Genomic DNA, 25,143 nt, shown 5'->3' with positions numbered 1-25,143 from the left:
GCAGTACTGGGTATGACATCTGGACAGTGGAAGGAAGACAAGGAGACTTGGTGGTGGAATGAAGAGGTCCAGGAAAGCATAAGGAGAAAGAGGTTGGCGAAAAAGTTTTGGGATAGTCGGAGAGATGAAGAAAGTAGACAGGAGTACAAGGAGATGTGGCGTAAGGCGAGAAGAGAAGTGGCAAAAGCAAAGGAAAAGGCATATTGCGAGCTGTACAAGAAGTTGAATAGTAAGGAAGGAGAAAATGACTTGTACCGATTGGCCAGACAAAGGGACAGAGCTGGAAAGGATGTGCAGCAGGTTAGGGTGGAAAAAGATGCACATGGTAATGTGCTGACAAGTGAGGAGTGTGTGCTAAGAAGGTGGAGGGAATATTTTGAAGAGTTGATGAATAAAGAAATGAGCAAGAGAAATGGCTGGATGATGTGGTGAGAGTAAATCAGGAAGTAAAAGAGATTAGCAAGGAAGAAGTGAGGGCTGCTATGAAGAGGATGAAGAGTGGAAAGGCAGTTGGTCCAGATGACATTCCAATGGAGGCATGGAATGTCTAGGAGAGATGGCAGTAGAGTTTCTAACCAGATTGTTTAATAAAATCTAGGAAAGTGAGAGGATGACTGAGGAGTGGAGATGAAGTGTGCTGGTTCCTATTTTCAAGAACAAGGGTGATGTGCAGAGCTGCAGCAACTACAGAGGCATAAAGCTGATCAGCCACAGCATGAAGTTATGGGAAAGAGTAGTAGAAGCTAGGCTTAGAAAACAGGTGAAGATCTGTGAGCAGCAATATGGTTTCATGCCGAGAAAGAGCACTACAGATGCAATGTTTGCTCTGAGAATACTGTTGGAAAAGTACAGAGGACAGAAAGAGTTACATTGTGTGTTTGTGGACTTAGAAAAAGCTTATGATAGGGTGCCAAGAGAAGAGCTGTGGCATTGTATGAGGAAGTCTGGAGTGGCAGAGAAGTATGTTAGGGTAGTGCAGGACATGTACAAGAATAGTGTGACAGCGGTGAGATGCGCAGTCGGACTCATTCAAGGTGGAGGTGGGATTACACCAAGGATCAGCTCTGAGTCCTTTCTTGTTTGCAGTGGTGATGGACAGGTTGGCAGATGAGATCAGACAGGAGTCCCCATGGACTATAATGTTGCAGATGACATTGTGATCTGTAGTGAGAGTAGAGAGCAAGTTGAGTCTAGTCTGGAGAAGTGGAGATATGCTTTGGAGAGAAGGGGAATGAAAGTCAGTAGAAGCAAGACTGAGTACATGTGTGTGAATGAGAGGGAGCCCAGTGGAATAGTGCAGTTACAAGGAGTAGAAGTGGTGAAAGTTGATGAGTTTAAATATTTGGGGTCAACTGTTCAAAGTAATGGAGTGTGGTAGAGAGGTGAAGAAGAGAGTGCAGGCAGGGTGGAGTGGGTGGAGAAAGGTGGCAGGAGTGATTTGTGACCAAAGAATATCAGTAAGAATGAAGGGGGAAGTTTACAAAACAGTAGTGAGACCAGCTATGTTGTATGGTTTAGAGACAGTGGCACTAACAAAAGACAAGAGGCAGAGCTGGAGGTGGCAGAGCTGAAGATGTTGAGATTCTCTTTGGGAGTGACAAGAATGGACAAGATTAGGAATGAACATATCAGAGGGACAGCTCAGGTGGGACGGTTTGGCGACAAAGTCAGAGAGGCGAGATTGAGATTGTTTGGACATGTGCAGAGGAGGGACCCAGGGTATATAGGGAGAAGGATGCTGAGGATGGAGCCACCAGGCAGGAGGAGAAGAGGGAGACCAAAGAGGAGGTTCATGGATGTGCTGAGAGAGGACATGCAGGTGGTTGGTGTGACAGAGGAAGATACAGAGGACAGGGTGAGATGGAAACGATTGATCTGCTGTGGCGACCCCTAACGGGAACAGCCGAAAGACAAAGAAGAAGAAGAAGTAAATGTAGAAATACTTAATTTTAATCGATCAAAACTGAGATTAAAGGCCTGGGAGGGCAGCAGAAAATTCTCAGATTTCAAAGTTCTTATGTTCAGGAATGGCTGCCGTTTTTGATCTGATGTCACTACCCACGTTAACAGTAAATTGTCATTCCAATAAAAGTTTCAAGTAATATGTCTGTGATGTTCTGCATGTCTCAAAGATGATACCTTTGTCCATTTGATCCATAAAATCATGCAACTGTGTTCTTTTCGGGTTTCTAACTAAATCTGCACCTGTGCAGCCAGAGGATTCCGTGCAGACTTTTTTCCTCCTACCTGGAATGTTGCCACCACAATCTTCCTGGCATTTTGAAACAGCTTTTCATCTGACCACTCTGGGTGTTTCTCGTGCAGTTTGGAGGCGATGTAATTGTGGTAGCGAAACCAGATAATCCCCTCTGCTGCTGTGAACACATTCTCATTGGCCCAGGTATTTCCCATCTCTGCACACAGAAAAGATGGCAAAAATCATACAGAATTCTCTGATTCCATCATGCAAACTATGAAACACCACAGCTTAGAAAACAACAGAGAACAGTTTGATACATTTTCAAAGCCACACCCAGAAGATGCAATCTGCAGCCTATTTAACAGAGGAGCATCTCTGACCACTGACTGACTGACACATTGGGCGTTTGTTTTCAGGCACCTTACACACAGCAGTGATAACAGGACAAGATCCTCCACCTCCACCCCAGGTAATAAGTACACACCTTTAACAACACATGCAACAAAACACTGGTTTCAGGTCAGCCGTATGGCATCTTCTTTCTTACAGAGAGAGGGATTTACTGTGGTGAGTGTAACGACCCATTTACACAATAATTAAAGAGTCATAGTGCACGTCAGGCACGGCGTCTCTTGACTCAGACTACCAGGCAGCAACCGCAAAGCAAACCTGAGTCAAACAGAATTTGCAAGAAAATATTCATACATGCCTGCAACACATTTCAAAAAAGCTGGGACAGTGGTATGTTTACCACTGTGTTACATCACCTTTCCTTCTAACAACACTCAATAAGTGTTTGGGAACTGAGGACACTAACTGTTGAAGCTTTGTAGGTGGAATTCTTTCCCATTTCTGCTTGTTGTATGACTTCAGTTGCTCAACAGTCCTGAGTCTCCGTTGTCGTATTTTGTGCTTCATAATGTGCCACACATTTTCAATGGGCGACAGGTCTGGACTGCAGGTAGGCCAGTCTAGTACCCACACTCTTTTACTATGAAGCTACGCTGTTGAAACACATGCAGAATGTGGCTTGGCATTGTCTTGCTGAAATAAGCAGGGACGTTCCTGAAAAAGACGTTGCTTGGATGGGAGCATGTGTTGGTCCAAAACCTGGATGTACCTTTCAGCATTGATGGTGCCATCACAGATGTGTAAGTTGCCCATTCCATAGGCACTAACACACCCCCATACCATCACGGATGTGTAACTTGCCCTTGCCATGGGCACTAACACACCCCCATACAATTAAAGATGTGTAAGTTGCCCATGCCATGGGCACTAACACACCCCCATACCATCACAGATGCTGGTGTTTGAACTTTGCACTGGTTACAATCTATGGTGTTTTTCCTCTTTTGTCCGGAGGACACGACGTCCATGATTTCCATAAACAAATTTGAAATGTGGACTCATCAGACCACAGCACACTTTTCTACTTTGCATCTGTCCATTTCAAATGAGCTCGGGCCAAGAGAAGGCGGCGGCGTTTCTGGATATTGTTGATATAAGGCTTTCACTTTGCAGTGTAGTTTTAACTTGCACTTGTAGATGTAGCGATGAACTGTGTTAACTGACAATGGTTTCCTAAAGTGTTCCTGAGCCCACACAGTAAGATCCTTTACACAATGATGTCAGTTTTTAATGCAGTGCTGCCTGAGGGATCGAAGGTCACGGGCATTCAATGTTCGTTTTCGGCCTTGCCGCTTACGTGTAGAAAGTTCTCCAGATTCTCTGAATCTTCTGATTATATTATGGACTGCCGATAATAGAATCCCTAAATTCCTTGCATTTGACCATTGAGAAACATTGTTCTTAAACTGTTGGACTATTTTTTCATGCAGTTGTTCACAAAGTGGTGATCCTCACCCCATCTTTGCTTGTGAATGGCTGAGACTTTTGGGGATGCTCCTTTTATACCCAATCATGACACTCACAATTAGTGTCCTCAGTTCTCAAACGCTTATTGAGTGTTGTTAGAAGGAAAGGTGATGTAACACAGTGGTAAACATTGTCAATCCATTTTCTTTTTCCGTGTCAATCCAGCTTCTATATTTGTTGTAAGTTTTATTTGTTGTTGTTTTGGACAATGTGTGTGTGCTGAATAATTTCATTCATTCATTCAAACATACCACTGTCCCAGCTTTTTTGAAACTTGTTGCAGGCATCCATTTCAAAATGAACAAATATTTGCACAAAAACAATAAAGTTTATCAGTTTGAACATTAAATATCTTGTCTTTTTGGTGTATTCAATTGAATATAGCTTGAAGAGGATTTGCAAATCATTGTATTCTGTTTTATTTACATTTCACATAACTTCCCAACTTCATTGGAATTGGGGTTGTGCACACCTGTCAAGTTTGACATTGAAGACAGTAAAATACAAATGGCAGACGCACAATAAAGAAGGGCAGCGTGAACATCCTAATGTCCCACCAAGCTATTAGGCAGCCTAGAATTTTGATAGACATGTTTTTTTGTTTTGTTTTGGGTTTTTTTTGCACATCTTTGCACATCCCTAAGTAGCATATCCATTGGTGTCGTCGTAGCTTTGTTAATAATTCTGAATATGAAGCCTCTTATTCAGTATCATGTAAGTCATGGCTATTGGAATTATTTGTGCAAGTTTTGACTGTAATTATCATATTTTCATATGTCATTCCATTTCTGAATATAAAGTCCCTATCATAAAGCATTCAGAATCAGAATCAGAAATGTTTTATTGCCATATGAGTGAACAAGTTCACAACATTAGGAAATTGCTGCAGTACTTGGTGCTAACATAAAAAAAATAGAGCGTGGTGGTGATAGCAACAATGTAGAGTTCTAAAGGTTCATGTTGAGCAGGCTAACAGCAGAGGGGAAAAAAAACTGTTCTTATGGCGGGAGGTTCTGGTCCGAAGGGACTGTAGCCTCCTGCCTGAGGGGAGGAGGTCAAAAAGGCTATATCCAGGGTGAGAAGGATTGGCTCTGATCAGACCTGAACGCCCCAGTGTCCTGGAGGTGTACAGGTCCTGAAGAGGTGGAAGGTTGCAGCCAATCACTTTCTCGGCAGAGCGTACAATGCGCTGTAGTCTCTGTATGTCCCTGGTGGTGACTCCAGCGTACCATACAGTGATGGAGGTGGTGAGGCTGGACTCGATGATGGCAGTGTAAAACTGCACCATGATCCTTGCTGGCAGGTTGAATTTCTTCAACTGCCGCAGGAAGTACATCCTCTACTGGGGCTTCTTGACAACAGAAGTAATGGTGGACTCCCACCTGAGGTCCTGAGTCAGAGTGATTCCCAGGAAACAGAAGGTGTCCACTGTGGTGATGGGGGTGTCTGCCAGGGTAATGAAGGGGAGAGGGGCTGTGTTACAAAATTCTTTGGTAGTGGATAGTGGGGAAAAAACTTGTGCTCAATCTGCACACACACACACACACACACACACACACACACACACACACACACACACACACACACACACACACACACACACACACACACATATTTAATGAATTATTATGTTCACAAGCAAAATCATTTCATTAGTTTGCAAATAAATGGTCCCAAATTATTCATGAGATTATCTACTCTGCAGGGGAAACCTGTGGTGGAAGTATGATGTGTTCATCATGAATTATTAAAGAATTATCATGTTCTTTAACTGTAGGTAGCTCTTTAGGATAGGTGATGGACTACCAATACGTAGACCTGGGTTTGATTCCCACTGTGTGCTTCACACTAAGGGTATGTGTCCTTGGACAGCACAACTCATCTGCATTGTGTCAGACCATTCAGCTGTAAATCAGTACCAACTGCCTGGGGAAGTAACCTGTGATGGACTGGCGTTATGAGCCATTAAGAGGGAGTGATAGATTTCCCTATTGCTTCATGTTACAGAGATACACTCCTGCCAGAGGGGCTTAAGGGCCTGCAAAGGACTTAGTTCTTTAATCATTTCCACCAATTACAACCCCCTTTGTACCCATTAATATACAAATATATGCAACAAACAACCATAAAATATAACCGGGTAATGTGCTCCTCATGGGTTCCTACTATATTTGTAGCTTCCCTAAGGATTCAGCTGAAGTCTTGCAGACCGCCATCTGCTCAGTGTCCAGGATTAAGTCTGGTTACACTTCAAGATCAGACTGTGTCGTCAGAGTTTGCATGCAGTTTGGCTAGAAGACACATATGGTGACCCAAACGGAATGTGGGAGTTGTTCTATGACCACCCCTGAAATTTAACAGGGACTGCCAAATGTCCAGTGGGAGATGTTAGACATCTTTAGTGCCAAAATTCTTGTGGGTGATTATCTAATCAAATGAAAACCACCAAATGTTAGTGAGAACGCAAAAATAGTTAAGGTGAAGGTGGGAAAAGGTCCAGGGATCTGTGGTATTGGTGATGAGCTCCTCTAAGCAGGCAGAGATGTTGTTCTCCTGGCACTACAAACAACTAATTTTGAAACAACATGACTTTTATGCAAAGCAACCAAGGTAACTGAAACTTTGGGGAATGATCGTACACAGGCAGACGTTTGTAGAATTTATTACAATTTTTACAGGTTCTGTTTTTTGGAGGGGTCATCCTATATAAAGTGTCTAACATGTATTGCAGACACGGGTTGAGTCATCATATTAACCAGACATAAAAAACATTCATCCTCACTAATGCCAGCGTATGTGTAATAAAGAAACCTACGATATAAGCTGCACTATTATAATAATCATTTTTGGGCTACATTTGGACAAATTATGTCCACACTTAGTTTATGCAAGTATTGAAATGGCATAGTCAGGATGTGTGGGTTCAAGCGACCTGCACTTTGTGCAGTTATCTGCAGTGAGGAGCATGCCTGAGAGTTTTTGAGGTGTCCTGGGTGGCCGAAACCTCACATCCATCTGGCAAACTAAGTTCTTTAAAACATCTCACCATAGAGGCCCTGGGGTCTGTGCTCCCCTGTAGACGGGTCAGCAGCGCTCCACATCATATTGCCCCCCGCTCCTAGTTTTGGCATGTTCCAGTCTGAGCCTGAAGATAAGAGACCCCCAGAGAAGCTTCTCAGAGAGTCGGACCAGGATGTGGAGGGGCCATAGATGGAGCTGCCGTCTATCCAAGCTGTCACCATATTGACCTGCAAATGACATGTGTTTTCTTAAAACAATGCACTTCAGGCAAGGCAATATTGAAACATAGCATGATGCAAAAGGCCCTGCAGCCCTTTGACTGTTTCTGGAAGTTGCAATTGAGATATAAAATAACTAAAATATAATTTTCTTCTTGTTAAAAGGAACAACCTGTATGCGAGGGTTACTGGGACTCTGTCCGGTTTCTTTGTCCCATGGTCCCCTATGGAAGGGAAGCAGGACTTTACCGGTGCCCATGGGGTCAAAGACAGGGTCGCCCTTTGGGACTGGGATGTTCATGAACTCAGGTGGGCACCCACAAGTTCTTGAGTCAAAAATTTCAAAAGCAACATGATAACCTGAAAAAGATCAACATTTAAAAAAAATGAAGTAGATAAAAATTACAGGTAAATGACAACTTGGAATCAACCAATATCTTTTTCGGTCACCTGATATAATCACTTTTAAAAAGATGAATAATGACCATACTGAAAACATTAGTGCTTTGTATTGGGGTCTCCACAGCAGCACCTTAGGGAGGATTTCGAGTTAATTCCTTTTCAAATGATTCAATACACTGAGATGGTAGAAACACACTCAAAGCAGGAAACAAATCAATTTATTTAAACATTCACTATTTTAAAGTTCTTAAAGTAGCTTCTTGAAACAGTAAATGACCATTTGTTTCCCAAAATTACTCACTTTTTCCAAAATGCTCAAAATGATAATTGAAACAAGTTACAGTGGAAAATGATTCACTGTTCCAAAATACCAAAACACCAAGTGAAAGACTCACTTGTGAAAACGAGTCATTGTCTCAAAATACTTAGTTTTGTCACACTCAAAAAAACCAACATGGGTGTTGTTGGTTTTTATGTTACATCAATGAAAGTCTAACATGTAGCTTCTATGATATACAGTAGAATCAAGTTTATGGGTGAACACATTCAAATCATGTAGTTTTAACATAACATGCAAGAGTTTAAAATCTAACTTCCTCAGTGAACTTAATAAAATTACGGAAAGTATTTCCACCCAAGTAAAATGCATTAACATAGCAAGAAACAATTTTGCTGAGTGACCTAAATGTAAATTTGTTGGGTCAATATGATGAATTTGAGTTACTGTTACTTACCATGGGTAAGGCCAACTAGATTTGTAAACATAAATGAAAACAAAACAAAACAAAAAAACATTAAGCCCCTTTGGCTGTTCACTTGTTTACACTAGGGGTCGCCACAGCAAATCCAAGGTGGATCTGCATAAATTGTGCTGATCCAACCCAGCAAAGTTAAGTTGACATGTAACTGTACTATTTTAAAAGTAGATGTAAGCACTTAGAGGGCAGGGGTGAGTGGCCAAGTGGTTAGTGCACTTGGTTTCAGTACAAAAGGTTCCCAGTTCAAACCCCACCCCTGCCACTCCATGTAATGTGGAGTTGCATCAGGAAGGGCATCTGGTGCCAATTTAACATGCAGATCACCTCGCATTTCCTGTGGCGATCCTGAGTGCAAACAAGGAAGCAGCTGAAGGGACTTACTTTTTATTTTTGTTACATTTACCATATAAATCTAGTTGGCCTAAATCATGGTAATTGAGTAACAGTAACGTAAATTCATCATGTTGACCCCCCAAAAATTTACATTTAGGTCTACATTTATCTTTTCAAATCTACTTGGCCTGAACCATGGAAATTAGGTAACAGGAATGCAAATTCATCATGTTGACCCAACACATTTACACTTAGGTCAGTCAGCAAAATTGTTTGTGTCTAGGTTAACACATTTTACTTGGGTGGAAATACTTTACATAATTTTTTATGTTCCCTGAGCAAGTTATTTTTTTGAGTGCAACTGCTTACACCCAAGAAGTGATTGCTTAGACTAAAGCTTCAAATCCAAAACCTCTTGTAACAATCGCTAAAACACAATGTGACAATACCTTAAACACATTTTCTGCTTTGCACTTTGCTTGCAGTTCCTCAACACTGTTGTTGCAGAACAGTACACACAGTTTCCTACAGTAGACACTGAACTCAAAGATAAAATACCTTGTTATCACTGGGAAAACACTTTTAATAAAAATGCAAAACACATCTGGTAAATGGAAATACTTATGTTCACATCTGAAAACACTCACACAGAAAACCTACCACCAATTAGTCTGACATTTGGCACGACAAATAGAGGTCAGACAAGACATTTCAAATCTGCAATCATGGAGGTGATAAGACCCAGAGAAAGAGGAAGAGGACAAGGAAGACAAAGACAGATAAGTGGACAAAGAACAGCAAGAAGGAGAAATGTTTCAGATGAAATTCGAGCAACGTTGGTGGACCATGTGATCAACTACGGCCTCACACTGAGGGAAACTGGACAAACGGTCCACCCAAACCTCAGCCACCACAGTGTGTAGTACTGTCAGGTGCAGTATCATTCTGATGTTACTGTACCATGTATGTAAACAGTACTGTAAACACTTGTTTTCATTGTTTTGATTTGTGTTTTGAATTTAACTGTATAGTACGCTAGCTTTCTTTAGGTATTTGTAAGAAATTTTTGTGTTTCTTTGTAAAAACAAAACAGGGAGATAACACTTCTGTTGCTAAAAATACTGTAACTTTGAGCTCTTGTTTGAGAAAAGTAAATAAACATATTTTGACTTCAGTGTTTTATGTAAAAACACATCAGTGCGTTGCAGTTAATTTGAAAGTGTTTCAAAATGATGCATGTGTGTATCATTTTGTTGCTAGAATGACATTTTTAGAAGAGATTGTTAGGTTTTGACTGTAGGGTTTCATTTTGACAGAGCTGTGAGGTGTTTTACAAGATGTGTTGTGTCTTATCCTGCTTGTGTGTAGAGTTTTGACACAGCAAGCCAAATTTTGCAAAATGTGTGTAAGCAATTGGCAAAAACTATGAGTGTTTTTCCAATGATAACAAGGTATTTTATCTTTGAGTTCAGTGTCTAATGTAGCAAACTGTGTGTAATGTTCTTTAACAACTGAGTTGAAGAATTGCAAGCAAAGTGCAAAGCAGAAAATGTGTTTAAATGTGTTACAAGAAGTGTTGGATTTGAAGTTTCAGTCTAAGCATTCACCTTTTGGGTGTAAGCAATTGGCAAAAACTGTAATTATGTTAAAATTACAAATAGAAATGTGACAAATGGTTCAGATTATAGTCACTGTTTCACTTCAAAAGCTGTGCTGGGGACATCTAGTGGACACTTCTTCTTTGTCTTTCGGCTGTTCCTGTTAGGGGTCGCCACAGCAGATCAATCGTTTCCATCTCACCCTGTCCTCTGTATCTTCCTCTGTCACACCAACCACCTGCATGTCCTCTCTCAGCACATCCATGAACCTCCTCTTTGGTCTCCCTCTTCTCCTCCTGCCTGGTGGCTCCATCCTCAGCATCCTTCTCCCTATATACCCTGGGTCCCTCCTCTGCACATGTCCAAACCATCTCAATCTCGCCTCTCTGACTTTGTCTCCAAACCGTCCCACCTGAGCTGTCCCTCTGATATGTTCATTCCTAATCTTGTCCATTCTTGTCACTCCCAAAGAGAATCTCAACATCTTCAGCTCTGCCACCTCCAGCTCTGCCTCTTGTCTTTTTGTTAGTGCCACTGTCTCTAAACCATACAACATAGCTGGTCTCACTACTGTTTTGTCGAATTGGAGACTCGGCTCCGCACTGTGGAAAATTCTACAGCTAGCCAGGCCCCTGTAGTCGGTGCGGACCAAGGTAGCTTAGCCGCCGTTAGTTACCCCCTGGCAGATCCCGAGCAGCCGGGAAAGCAGGCTGACTGGGTGACTGTGAGGAGGAAGCGTAGCCCTAAACAGAAGCCCCGTGTACACCGCCAACCCGTTCACATCTCTAACCGTTTTTCCCCACTCGACGACACACCCGCCGAGGATCAAACTCTGGTTATTGGCGACTCTGTTTTGAGAAATGTGAAGTTAGCGACACCAGCAACCATAGTCAATTGTCTTCCGGGGGCCAGAGCAGGCGACATTGAAGGAAATTTGAAACTGCTGGCTAAGGCTAAGCGTAAATTTGGTAAGATTGTAATTCACGTCGGCAGTAATGACACCCGGTTACGCCAATCGGAGGTCACTAAAATTAACATTAAATCGGTGTGTAACTTTGCAAAAACAATGTCGGACTCTGTAGTTTTCTCTGGGCCCCTCCCCAATCGGACCGGGAGTGACATGTTTAGCCGCATGTTCTCCTTGAATTGCTGGCTGTCTGAGTGGTGTCCAAAAAATGAGGTGGGCTTCATAGATAATTGGCAAAGCTTCTGGGGAAAACCTGGTCTTGTTAGGAGAGACGGCATCCATCCCACTTTGGATGGAGCAGCTCTCATTTCTAGAAATCTGGCCAATTTTCTTAAATCCTCCAAACCGTGACTATCCAGGGTTGGGACCAGGAAGCAGAGTTGTAGTCTTACACACCTCTCTGCAGCTTCTCTCCCCCTGCCATCCCCTCATTACCCCATCCTCGTAGAGACGGTGCCTGCTCCCAGACTACCAATAACCAGCAAAAATCTATTTAAGCATAAAAATTCAAAAAGAAAAAATAATATAGCACCTTCAACTGCACCACAGACTAAAACAGTTAAATGTGGTCTATTAAACATTAGGTCTCTCTCTTCTAAGTCCCTGTTGGTAAATGATATAATAATTGATCAACATATTGATTTATTCTGCCTAACAGAAACCTGGTTACAGCAGGATGAATATGTTAGTTTAAATGAGTCAACACCCCCGAGTCACACTAACTGTCAGAATGCTCGTAGCACGGGCCGGGGCGGAGGATTAGCAGCAATCTTCCATTCCAGCTTATTAATTAATCAAAAACCCAGACAGAGCTTTAATTCATTTGAAAGCTTGTCTCTTAGTCTTGTCCATCCAAATTGGAAGTCCCAAAAACCAGTTTTATTTGTTATTATCTATCGTCCACCTGGTCGTTACTGTGAGTTTCTCTGTGAATTTTCAGACCTTTTGTCTGACTTAGTGCTTAGCTCAGATAAGATAATTATAGTGGGCGATTTTAATATCCACACAGATGCTGAGAATGACAGCCTCAACACTGCATTTAATCTATTATTAGACTCTATTGGCTTTGCTCAAAAAGTAAATGAGTCCACCCACCACTTTAATCATATCTTAGATCTTGTTCTGACTTATGGTATGGAAATAGAAGACTTAACAGTATTCCCTGAAAACTCCCTTCTGTCTGATCATTTCTTAATAACATTTACATTTACTCTGATGGACTACCCAGCAGTAGGGAATAAGTTTCATTACACTAGAAGTCTTGCAGAAAGCGCTGTAACTAGGTTTAAGGATATGATTCCTTCTTTATGTTCTCTAATGCCATATACCAACACAGTGCAGAGTAGCTACCTAAACTCTGTAAGGGAGATAGAGTATCTCGTCAATAGTTTTACATCCTCATTGAAGACAACTTTGGATGCTGTAGCTCCTCTGCCTAACCAGATCCTTACTCTGGATGGCATTACCCTGACCTCTAGTAATACTGTGAGAAATCTTGGAGTCATTTTTGATCAGGATATGTCATTCAAAGCGCATATTAAACAAATATGTAGGACTGCTTTTTTGCATTTACGCAATATCTATAAAATCAGAAAGGTCTTGTCTCAGAGTGATGCTGAAAAACTAATTCATGCATTTATTTCCTCTAGGCTGGACTATTGTAATTCATTATTATCAGGTTGTCCTAAAAGTTCCCTAAAAAGCCTTCAGTTAATTCAAAATGCTGCAGCTAGAGTACTGACGGGGACTAGAAGGAGAGAGCATATCTCACCCATATTGGCCTCTCTTCATTGGCTTCCTGTTAATTCTAGAATAGAATTTAAAATTCTTCTTCTTACTTATAAGGTTTTGAATAATCAGGTCCCATCTTATCTTAGGGACCTCGTAGTACCATATCACCCCAATAGAGCGCTTCGCTCTCAGACTGCAGGCTTACTTGTAGTTCCTAGGATTTGTAAGAGTAGAATGGGAGGCAGAGCCTTCAGCTTTCAGGCTCCTCTCCTGTGGAACCAGCTCCCAATTCAGATCAGGGAGACAGACACCCTCTCTACTTTTAAGATTAGGCTTAAAACTTTCCTTTTTGCTAAAGCTTATAGTTAGGGCTGGATCAGGTGACCCTGAACCATCCCTTAGTTATGCTGCTATAGACGTAGACTGCTGGGGGGTTCCCATGATGCACTGTTTATTTCTCTTTTTGCTCTGTATGCACCACTCTGCATTTAATCATTAGTGATCGATCTCTGCTCCCCTCCACAGCATGTCTTTTTCCTGGTTCTCTCCCTCAGCCCCAACCAGTCCCAGCAGAAGACTGCCCCTCCCTGAGCCTGGTTCTGCTGGAGGTTTCTTCCTGTTAAAAGGGAGTTTTTCCTTCCCACTGTAGCCAAGTGCTTGCTCACAGGGGGTCGTTTTGACCGTTGGGGTTTTACATAATTATTGTATGGCCTTGCCTTACAATATAAAGCGCCTTGGGGCAACTGTTTGTTGTGATTTGGCGCTATATAAAAAAATTGATTGATTGATACCAGTACTGCCCTAGCTGTCTCCCTCACCACATCTGCAGTACTTTTCCAGTTGTCCAAAATTGCTTCCCCTCCAACTAGTGCTTCTCTCACCTGCTCGCTAAATTTCACACAAGTCTTCCTCCTTCAGCTTCCACCATCTGATCCTTTGTTGAGCTCTCACTCTCTTCTTCATCTTTACCTCTAAAGTTATCCTACAAACAATCATCCTGTGCTGTCTAGTGACACTCTCTCCTGCCACCACCTTACAGTCTGTGATTTCTTTTAGCTTGCATCTCCTATAAAGAATGTAGTCCACCTGTGTGCACCTTCCTCCACTCTTATATGTTACCCTGTGCTCCTCCCTTTTCTTAAAGTAGGTATTCACTACAGCCATTTCCATCCTTTTTGCAAAATCAACTACCATCTGTCCTTCCCCATTCCTATCCTTGATACCATATCTACCCATTACTTCCTCATCACCTCTGTTCCCTTCACCAACATGCCCACTGAAGTCTGCTCCTATCACCACTCTTTCATGCTTGGGCACACTCTCCACCACCTCATCTAACACACTCCAGAAATCTTCTTTCTCCTTCATCTCACAACCTACCTGTGGGGCATATACACTGATGATATTCATCATCACCCCTTCAATTTACAACTTCACACTAATCACCCTGTCAGACACTTTGTTTAACCTCCAACACACTTTTAACATACTCTTCCTTTAAAATGACCCCAACACCATTTCTCTTCCTGTCCTCACCATGGTACAACAACTTGTACCCACCGCGGATGCTCCTGCTCTTACTTCCCTTCCACTTGGTCTCTTGCACACACAGTATGTCTACCTTTCTCCTCTCCATCATATCAGCCAGCTCTCTCCCTTTACCAGTCATACTACCAACATTCAAAGTCCCCACTCTCATTTCCACCCTTCTAGTTTTCTTCTTCTCCCGCTGTTCGTGGCAACGTTTTCCTCCTCTTCTTCGTCGTCTTCGCCCAGCAGTAGCCCAATTTCCACCGGCACCCTGTTGGGCAACAGCACCGGTGGCGGACGTTGTTAACCCGGGCCGCGACCGATCCGGTATGGGAATTCGATTCTGAGTCTGCATAGTTGGGTTGGCTTGTTTTACGGACATCTAGTGGACACTGGGTCTCCCAAAACGATTTCTTGGCTGCACCCCTGGTGAACTGATTGATCAGTGTGGATTTAAGAGGGCGGTGCACTTGGAACAGAATGCATTTCATATTTACCAAAAAACAGCGCCAGCACAGTCTGATTGCGCGCTGAGGGCAGGCCGGAGGGCCCCTCGGTCAGCAGGCGGCTCAGTCTCCGGGCGTTTGGCACCTGAGGCTCCTGCACCGGCTGGTAGACTCCGTCCCAGTACTGCGCAGGCAGAATGCGCGCCAAGTGAGATCCTGCGCAGACACAGTGCGGTAAGCAGGTGCACGGCTGCGCCGCTGCGCACTTTCACAAAGCCAAACTTACCCGCAGCACCTCTTCTGGGAGATCCCAAACTGTTGTACCAGCCATCAAAGCGAGGAACCTCCCATTGTGTCTCACAGTCACAATCTCATCGGGGGGGGGGGGGGGGGGGGGAAATGTGTTAAGTAGGGGAGGCTGGGGCAAGTTGTCACAGATATGTGACTTCTACTGTAAATGGGTAGCTATTTAATTAAAGTTATATTTTATCATAGAGTGAAAATCTGACATGCTGTGTAGAAACACAACTATCTTAAACCTAATATGTATATGTCACAGGCATGAGGAGCGAAGCTCTTCAGCATCTAACCATATCATTTAGGTCCTTCAAACTTTTTTTTTTGAGTAAATGGAGCACAAGCATGGCTAAAACCTTTCGGCTTCTGGGAGGGGCTTTATGTTAGAAAGATTAAAAAAGAAAATAAGATTATAAAATCAAACCTTCACTGGTCCTTATGATAGAATCACTATGATAACTGGTCCAAGATGGTGGTCGCATTTCTTGCTCCTTGGCAAGCAATGTGGCCTCTACTCCTCTTTATAATGTCTATGTTTATTTATCTCTGGTTTGTGGCTTTTTAGGGCTTTTTTAAGACAACGGTTTGTGGCTTTTTCCCCGGGGGGTGGGGGGGGGTGGTTGTGCCACTTCCGGTTTGTGCCTTCGTCTACCATAGAGTGAGGCTCGCACCGCTCCGCTCGTATTAATCTGGCTTTGACAAAAGATATTAGCATGAAGTATAAAGTGTACACTTTTGACAAGTAACCCCATTAGAGGGAGATTCTATATGGGATTGTATGGTTCCGTCCATGATTTTATATTAACAGAAAAAGATTTTTAAAAAGATCATATAAGCATACAAATTCATTTTTAAATTAGATTGCATATGTTGGGGTAGCTGGTATGTCTGTTCCAATGTGTTTGTCACATTTTTGCTGTCAGTAAAATGCTGTAGACTACCAAATTACAGTTTAGTCTTCATACTGTTTAAAGCTAAATTAACACAGATTACACTGAAATAATAATATAATAGTTAGATTTAAAAAGCCTTCCCAGAGAACAATGACAATGCATTCAATTTCAAAGTTTCATGCATTTAAATAATTTCTGTGCATGATACTTTGTTACATGTTATATGGGCTTTGAAACAGTCAAGTTTGCTAAAAAAAAAAAACTCATTTCCACAAAATCAGCTATTTCCCTACATTTTAGAATAGGGCTGGAAATTTAACTTAACGTTTGATCACTGACTGCTCCTAAGCTAAATCAGAACACTTCTTCCCGTCTGTAGGTCCAGTGTCTTTGCCCAATTTTATTATAATTAGATTTGGCATTCTTAACAACATACATAACTGATCTGATCTCAAAATTTAAATACAGATTTTCAGTTTAAAAAAAATTACAAAAACCCCTTTCACCTCAATAATGTGTTAAGAGAAAAATGCCACAGTGGTTACTCTGACCACAAGGCTATGACGTTTTTAATAACAAACTCTATAAAAGCGAACTATAGTTAGTGTGACATCCTACCCCAGCTTCCCCTATCTTCTCTTGCAAAGCTCAGCTAAATGAGTGAATATGAAGTAAAATTGCAGTAATCTACTCACATTTACCCACAAAGAGTACCAAACCAACCACTGCATACGCATTCCAGACTTGCTGACGTAAATCCATTGATGCAAGAGACGCTCCTCAGCTCAGCCTGCAGCCAAGTGGAGTGAAAGAGGAGACACGCCGGAGCAACAGTTCCAACTCATTCAATGTGATATTTTCTAATGCACTTTATTAAATGAGTTGGTTGAGACTTACCCGCTGCAGAGGTGGTGCAGAATCACAGCAGCTGAGTGATAATGTGGACGGCTGGATGGTGCAACACTGAAGCCAATGTGTGTTGTTCAGCTTATCGCACACTGTTTGTGATCTGTGTTGCCCAAATGGGAACGGCCCTCGTCTGAGCAGCACACCTCTTTTCCATCCTCCTCCTCAATGACACAAAGGACAGCCATGGTATAAAAGACGTGTGCATTCCTCTCAGGCATTCACACTTCACTCCTCCTCTTCATTCATCACCTCTCCACCGTCAGGTAAGGAGGCTTATGCAGGATTTAGTCCTTTTCTCTTTCACTGATGCAAGTTGACACTTTGAATTTGAGAGCTTGACTTGATATTAAAGGTTTTAAACCTTCTGTGATGTGCATGGAAACATGCTGATGCATGCATTTTGCAGGTGCATCTCTATATTCATGCGTGTGTGTGTGTGTGTGTGTGTGTGTGTGTGTGTGTGTGTGTGTGTGTGTGTGTGTGTGTGTGTGTGTGTGTGTGTGTGTGTGTGTGTGTGTGTGTGTGTGTGTTAGATGGGGTAAGGGTATACCATCCCTTATCGAATAAGGTTGACTATCTCTGCATCTGGAGGTAACTGAGACCTCCACCACTAACACTGATTTCTCTGTTGCACTGTCTGCTCTCAGCTGCTTCCTGGAAGATCCCAAGCGAAGATGAGTTTCTACGATGACATTTACCCATTCTACCCTCTACAAAGGACCCCCTTCATCTTCAGTGGCAGCCTGCTTGCCATTATTCTGGTTTTCCTTGTGCTAGCAGCAAGTCTTCTTCTCATTCTGCCAGGGATACGAGGGAGGTCGGTAAGTGCAACCCCAGCAGATGAGCTATTGTTGCCCTCCGTGTGGGCCTGGTTGGGTACTGGACACGTTCTTTGTGATTCATTTTCATTCTTTTCCATCCTGTTATAGCGACTGTTCTGGATGGTTAGAATAATAACCAGCTTGTTCATTGGTGCCGTGATAGTGGGTGAGTTTGGATTGAAGTCTTTTTAATCCTGAAGACCCTAATGTGTTTTCTGCGGTCATTATTCACCTGTTTGTCTTTTGTCTCCAGCACTCAACTTTACTAGCGACTGGGCTGAGGCAAGAATGACCACTAATGCCACCTACAAGTCTTTCAGCAGCGCCGTGATTAACGCTGACGTTGGCCTTCATGTCGGATTATATGGAATTAATGTTACGCTAAAAGGTGAGTCATCAGATCATCCCTTCTATCATAGTAAGCAGGGCAGTATCTTTTGTTTTTTCCTTCATAATGTTTAAGTCCCACCTAATTTAAAATGGAAGAATCAAATGCTTCAGGCAGCACAGCTGTTGAGCCTTTGGTTCAGTCATGTTTTCTATCACATCATTTTGAAGCCTAAAATATGTAGCACCTTTTGTCAGCTTCTAAATAGTCTAATATATATGTTGTAGCATGGACAATGACAGGAATAAAACAATGTTTTTATACCTATACACTATGTACTAAACCCCATCCCCACCACATTTCTCCAAGTAATGTGGAGTTGGGTCAGGAAGGGCATCCAGCATGAAGTTTGTGCCAAATAAACATGCAGATCCAACTTGCAGGTGCTGTGGTAACCCCAAGTAAAAACAAAAAATAAATAAAAATAAGAATTACTTACAGTATGTACATATACCAGCCTTCTTCCACAAGGTGGTGATGAATTCCACTGTAAATTTCAAACCATCAGGCTTGCAGAAAAAAAATACGAGCTTTAAAACGGTAAACTTCAAAAGCAATAAAATTGCTAGACTCATTTCCATAAAATTAGCAATTTACCCAATATATTACACTTTTTGCCGATTGCTTACACACATTTAGCAAAAGTTGGCTCACTGTGTCAAACTCTACACACAAACAAGATAAAGTCTGTCCAAATGAAACCCTACAGTCAAAATCGAACAGTCTCTTCTAAAAATGTCATTCTAGCAACAAAATGATAAACACATGCGACATTTTGAAACACTTTCAAATCAACACAAAGCAACACACTGATGTGTTTTACACAAAACACTGAAGTAGTTTTTTCAGATGTGTACATACTGTAAGTATTTCCAATTGCCAGAGGTGTTTTGCATTTTTATTAAAAGTGACTATGTTTGAGTTCAGTTTCTACTGTAAGAAAAGCTGTGTAATGTTCTGCAACAACTGTGTTGAAGAATTGCAAGCAATGTGCAAAGTAGAAAATGTTTTTAAGATATTGTCACATTGTGTTTTAGCGATTGTTACAAAAGTGTTGGATTTGAAGTTTTAGTCTAAGTATTCACTTTTTGGGTGGAAGCAGTTGGCAAAAACTGTAACATGGGGATGGAAATCAGACTTGAAAATTGACCTTGATCTATGATAGAGCCTAACCAAAATTATATCATGTACCTATCAAAATTGGACAACACATTTTTCAGATAACTTGTAAAAAATTAGAAAAAATTAAATAAAAAATTAAATGCTTCCAATGGTGGTGCAAATAAACATACAAATAGACAAGAAGCCATTTTAAGTTTTGAGTTATGTATCTAAAGGTTTATTATGGGAAGGTGATGGTTTAGTGGTTAAGTGGTGGACTTGAGACCAGAGGATCCTCGGTTCAAACCACCGTCAGGCTGGAAAATCACTAAGAGACCATGGGCAGGGTCATTAATCCCCAAATTGCTCCTGGTGAGTAGTGAGCGCCTTGTATTTCAGCATCCTGATATCAGTGTGTGCATATGACTGGGTGAATGTGAGGCATCATTGCAAAGCGCTTTGGGCTTCTGATTCAGATGGAAAAGCATGATATAAAACCAGTGCGTTTATTATGATTGCGCATCTCTGCCCTGCATCAGAACAATGTGACAAACATGCAGATATTTTTCCATCAAAACACTGGTTAAATTTTGGTAAGGTTATAAGTTAAGGCTACACCAAACCATCATTTTCAATAGTAAATCCATTTGGTTGTTCCCTTGGGGGCGCCACAGCAGATCAGGTGGATTTACATGTTGATTTGGCACCGGATGCCCTTCCTGACGCAACTCCACGTTACATGGAGAAATGTGGCAGGGGTGGGGTCTGAACCTGGAACCTTCCACACTGAAACCAAGGGCACTAATCACTTGGCCACCACCCCTGTGTTTTCACTATCAACGAAGCTGCTAATTATGTTTATGATCAATGTATCAATCATGTAATAAAAAAGTACACTTCAACAATGCACAAAAATCCCAAATTAAAAAGATCATAATAAGAAATAAAGGTGTGACTTATACTCCAAAAAATACAGTACTTCCTCAAGAAATTGCTTAAACAACTATTGAAATATTTGATTTTTACACTTTTGGAAACCTAATCTGAGGAATGTGAGTGAAAACATGGATCAACAAGTCCATACCTCTTAATGTATAATAACTCAAAAACAACAAATGCTACCATCTTGCAAGTCACAAATTTAAAACTCAATCTCAACTAGTGCACTTTAATATATTAGAGCAAACCTAAAAGCAACTTTTCTTTGTTTTTGTAATATCTCAGACATGCCTGTCATCTGCTGCATGGTTAGTGGATTGATGATGGATTAGGAGCAGGTGTGAGACAGACAGAATTCTTTCATACAGAAATGGTGTAAATCAGAGAAATAAACCATAACTTTGTGATTGTTTTACAAAAGTTGCACACTAATATGGAAAGAACACCGTCTTAACTCCACACAGCCCTGCCGAAAGGATCTTCTATGAACATAGCTGAAGCAGACACTTCTTCGTTCTCCCTCTGTATCTCTCAACACATATGTGGCTTTGATGTATTTGAATTTTCTTTCATTTCCAAAGCTGAGGTGTGGTGGCCACCAAAGATCATCAGGCCACATCCACTTAAATATGTCTCACATATACAAAAAGATGAATTTTGCCATCTTTTCTCCTCCAGGAAATCCTGTTGTTCAGTTTAATGAGACTATAAATTACAATGAGATGTTCAGCTGGCATGACTCCATTGATGAAGAGTATAAAGAAGCTCTGGAGAAAGGCCTGCCCAACCCCATCCTGTACATCGCTGAGAAGTTCACCCTCGGCAGCCCGTGTGGACTCATCTTTCAGTACAGATACTCCGGACGATACGCCTCAGCAACACTGTGGTAATACTAAATACTGTAAGACTTGTCTGTTGCTGTGGAAGCATCAGGAACGTAATGAAAGCTGTGTGTGAATCCAAATTCTAACAGCTGAATATGAATCCTCCACAGGACTGCATTTTGCTGCTGGTTAGTGGCAAATATCCTCTTCTCCATGCCGGTCATTCTCTACGCAGGCTACATGATGATGGCCACCGCCGCCTTCATCTTCTTCTCCATGGCCTCCTTCTCCACCATCATGAATGTGCCACAGTGTATCTTCTCTATTGGAATGTACTCTTTCCAAACTGAGTACAGTCACTCTTTCTGGCTGGCGCTGGCTACAGGTAAGGACAAGAAGCTTCACTAAGTCCTCCATCCTCAAAGCCTCCTGAATGACTGATTCCTCTCAAACACAATGATTTCCAGGTGTGCTGTGCTCAGTCATTGGGATCCTGGTGGTGATATTTAACTTTGTGGTACCAGAGAAGATGAACGAAGCTTTTAGCGTCGGTGTGGACAGTTATGAAGATGAGGACGTGTCTTTTGGAGAGAGCTACATGAATTCTGCATTCCTTGATAAAGTGACGATTTCACCTTTACCAATAAAAGCCACAGTGGTAAGTGGCCGCTTGGCTGTCCCAGTCACAAGTATCTTGGTGCCCCCTTTAAGGTTATGTTTTTATTTTGTCTGCTTGATTGTCAGCAGATATCTCAAGAAGACATGAATAGATTTTAATTAAATTTGGTGGAAAGACAGATCTTTTAAAATTAGGATTGTTGATCAAAGCAGTCAAGGATCATAAATTGAAGGTTATCTTCAGACTGCCAGTACAAATCTGATTATTGGCATATCCAGATTATAACTAGGTAGAATTTTGATAGTCTGAACATTAAAAAATAAACAAACAAGAGCAATCAGAGATTTCTGACATCCACCAATTCAGATCTGGATCACCTCCAAAATTTAGTGGAGTCTTCCATGCCCTAATATCTATCTGTGGTGTAAATTTGGTGAGAAGCCATGAAGTAGTTTTGACATAATCCTTCAAAGCCAATAAAGTGAAATCTTGATCCAGAATCCAGATCTGGATCACCTCTAAAATTTAATGGAGTCTTCCATGCCCTAATATCTATCTGTGGTGTAAATTTGGTGAGAAGCCATGAAGTAGTTTTGACATAATCCTTCAAAGCCAATAAAGTGAAATCTTGATCCAGAATCCAGATCTGGATCACCTCTAAAATTTAATGGAGTCTTCCATGCCCTAATATCTATCTGTGGTGTAAATTTGGTGAGAAGCCATGAAGTAGTTTTGACATAATCCTTCAAAGCCAATAAAGTGAAATCTTGATCCAGAATCCAGATCTGGATCACCTCTAAAATTTAATGGAGTCTTCCATGCCCTAATATCTATCTGTGGTGTAAATTTGGTGAGAAGCCATGAAGTAGTTTTGACATAATCCTTCAAAGCCAATAAAGTGAAATCTTGATCCAGAATCCAGATCTGGATCACCTCTAAAATTTAATGGAGTCTTCCATGCCCTAATATCTATCTGTGGTGTAAATTTGGTGAGAAGCCATGAAGTAGTTTTGACATAATCCTTCAAAGCCAATAAAGTGAAATCTTGATCCAGAATCCAGATCTGGATCACCTCTAAAATTTAATGGAGTCTTCCATGCCCTAATATCTATCTGTGGTGAAAATTGCATAAAAATCCATGCAGTAGTTTTTACGTAATCCTGCTCAGACAGACAGACAAATAAATAAACGCTGATGAGTTTTATTTATTACGTCCTTGACGGACGTAATAAATAAAACTAAAGAAATGAGAAAAGAACTCATTTTCCAAATTTATTTGAAACCACATGGTTCCAGTTGGCTATTTTGGATTTCTGTCAGTCTAGATGTTCCCATCATATTTCAAAAGTGTTATAATTATTACTGTAATTAATTCTTGTTAAAGATTTATGTGTTTGTGTTTTGTTTTTGTATTTCAGGAGCATATATGATTCCATCCAAGTTTCCAGCAGGCAGCTATTCCAGACGATACTTGAACAGAGCTTTCTGAATGTGTCTAAATTTACACTACTTTTAATCTATGTGAAGTGTTGTGTGTAAATGACTCACAGTTGCAGCAAATATTTATAAAACTATTCAAAAAAATGTAACTGTCATGTTATAGAAGTCATTAATACAATCTATGTGTGTATGGGATCCATACAAATTGTATATACATTGATCAGGAAGGCTCATAAAGCCCATATTGCTCCGTTTTCTGTAAAAATGGAGTCTGACTCATACTGTAAATATAATTATTAGTTAGATGTTCTTTCATTTTATCCTGACTAGACTGTAGACTGTAGACTGAAAATGTGCAGGACACACATTGAGTCCAATATGTTAAATTTACAGATTGTTTTTGAGCAAAGTGACAGTTTAAACTCTGAATAAGTGTATTTCAGATTTTCTCTCTGTGTAACCCTGTTTTTGCAGTCTCACATGAATAAAATGAAGCCCAACAGTCATCAGTGAAACTGTATTGTGTTACATTACATTCATTTCCTTCCCACTGTAGCCAAGTGCTTGCTCACAGGGGGTCGTTTTGACCGTTGGGGTTTTACATAATTATTGTATGGCCTTGCCTTACAATATAAAGCGCCTTGGGGCAACTGTTTGTTGTGATTTGGCGCTATATAAAAAAATTGATTGATTGATTGATTGATTCAGTAAAGTATATTTTCATACATTCTTACAGTATACCTTCTGGTCAAGATAGCAGTCACCCACGCTGCATTTTGTTGAAAAGTTGACGTCTTTGGCCTACAGTATCACCATACAGTAATACACACAGTAGAGTGCCTTTGTACAGCATATCATCCTCTTTAAATACTTACTGTAATAGGTTATCATGTCATATTGAGAATTACTTACTGGTCAGCAACTGTGGGCACAGCTAACCTAAAAATTAGCTTCGAAAAAAAAAAACGCTAATCCGTTAACCACTTACTTTTATGATAAGACTTTAGCTTTAGCTTTTTTTTTTATCTTATACCCTGAAAAACAGACCTAAAGAGCTGAAATTGTAATATGTGGTAGCGTAAATATGGGTGTTCTTGAAAAGGGGGCCAAGATAAGATGATCAAGACAAGACATAAATAATTCAATGAACAAACTAAATTCAGCAGTTTACACTCAACATACAGTTTGCTCACCGTACAGAATGTACTAAACCAATACGGAATATTAAGAAATTGAAATAAATATGGAAAATCATTTTTAATAATCTAATTAACACATTTACTCTGCTTGACCTCCTGCTCCTCCACCTCCTGAAGCTGCTTGTTGTATTGATGCAACATGACAATTTTGCTTTTTGAATTTTTTTTTTTTTTTTCTTTTTACTTTTTTGTTTTATGGCCACGTAACTGCCGGTTTACTCCCGCATTGGCCTTTTGCTGTGTGAAAATCCACAGCTGTCAACTTCTTTTTCCGTAGAGATACATTGTGTATGTGGGAGTGGTATTTGCTCCTGAATTCCAGATTTAAGTAATTATTTGTTCAAATTTAGTTATATTTCTGTTGTTGGGGCCTTAGCGTGGCCTCCAACTATTCAGAGGGTTTGGATAATATCACCTGGGAGCGATATAAAACCAAATTAGTAGCAGTGGGATGGGCATCTTGTCCGTACCAACACAAAGCTGGACAATGGAAAAATGACCCCAAACAATGGCCAGATGTTCAATATCCTGATATTTATTCCTACCTCATAGACACACCAGGTATTTTTGTGTTTTTTAAGTCATTTCTGTCATGTATGCATTGTGAACTGCTGGTCTGCGCCAGGAGGGG

General features: G+C 41.0%; 2 protein-coding genes across 2 annotated transcripts in view; one reads left to right on the top strand and one right to left on the bottom strand.

The window, feature by feature from the left end:
* The window catches only part of duox (dual oxidase), a 78,489-nt gene extending 60,870 nt beyond the window's left edge, over positions 1-17,619 (bottom strand). The window contains 7 exon segments of the mRNA XM_034176216.1: positions 2,248-2,414; positions 7,125-7,326; positions 7,490-7,677; positions 15,134-15,298; positions 15,369-15,452; positions 16,968-17,062; positions 17,170-17,619. Coding sequence (XP_034032107.1) covers positions 2,248-2,414; positions 7,125-7,326; positions 7,490-7,677; positions 15,134-15,298; positions 15,369-15,452; positions 16,968-17,034 — 873 coding nt within the window. The 5' untranslated portion in view covers positions 17,035-17,062; positions 17,170-17,619.
* On the top strand, positions 17,409-23,824 carry duox2 (dual oxidase 2). The gene is made up of 8 exons (XM_034176215.1): positions 17,409-17,444; positions 17,829-18,002; positions 18,111-18,168; positions 18,256-18,390; positions 21,109-21,316; positions 21,425-21,639; positions 21,722-21,912; positions 23,292-23,824. The coding sequence occupies exons 2-8, from the start codon at positions 17,856-17,858 to the stop codon at positions 23,301-23,303; spliced, it is 966 nt and encodes a 321-aa protein (XP_034032106.1). The 5' UTR covers positions 17,409-17,444; positions 17,829-17,855; the 3' UTR covers positions 23,304-23,824.
* The last annotated feature ends 1,319 nt before the right edge of the window (positions 23,825-25,143 follow it).

The sequence above is a fragment of the Thalassophryne amazonica genome, chromosome 8, assembly GCF_902500255.1.
Source record: "Thalassophryne amazonica chromosome 8, fThaAma1.1, whole genome shotgun sequence".
In the NCBI taxonomy this organism is placed as follows: domain Eukaryota; kingdom Metazoa; phylum Chordata; class Actinopteri; order Batrachoidiformes; family Batrachoididae; genus Thalassophryne; species Thalassophryne amazonica.
Note: the sequence above shows the minus strand (reverse complement) of the source record. Positions and strands in the feature narration are given on the sequence as shown.

Excerpts from the sequence above, each read along its gene's own strand:
- duox2 (XM_034176215.1), top strand. The coding sequence starts at position 17,856 with ATGAGTTTCTACGATGACATTTACCCATTCTACCCTCTACAAAGGACC. Across the intron at positions 18,169-18,255 it reads CATTGGTGCCGTGATAGTGG|CACTCAACTTTACTAGCGAC; the intron begins GTGAGTTTGGAT and ends TTTTGTCTCCAG. Across the intron at positions 18,391-21,108 it reads AATTAATGTTACGCTAAAAG|GAAATCCTGTTGTTCAGTTT; the intron begins GTGAGTCATCAG and ends TTTCTCCTCCAG.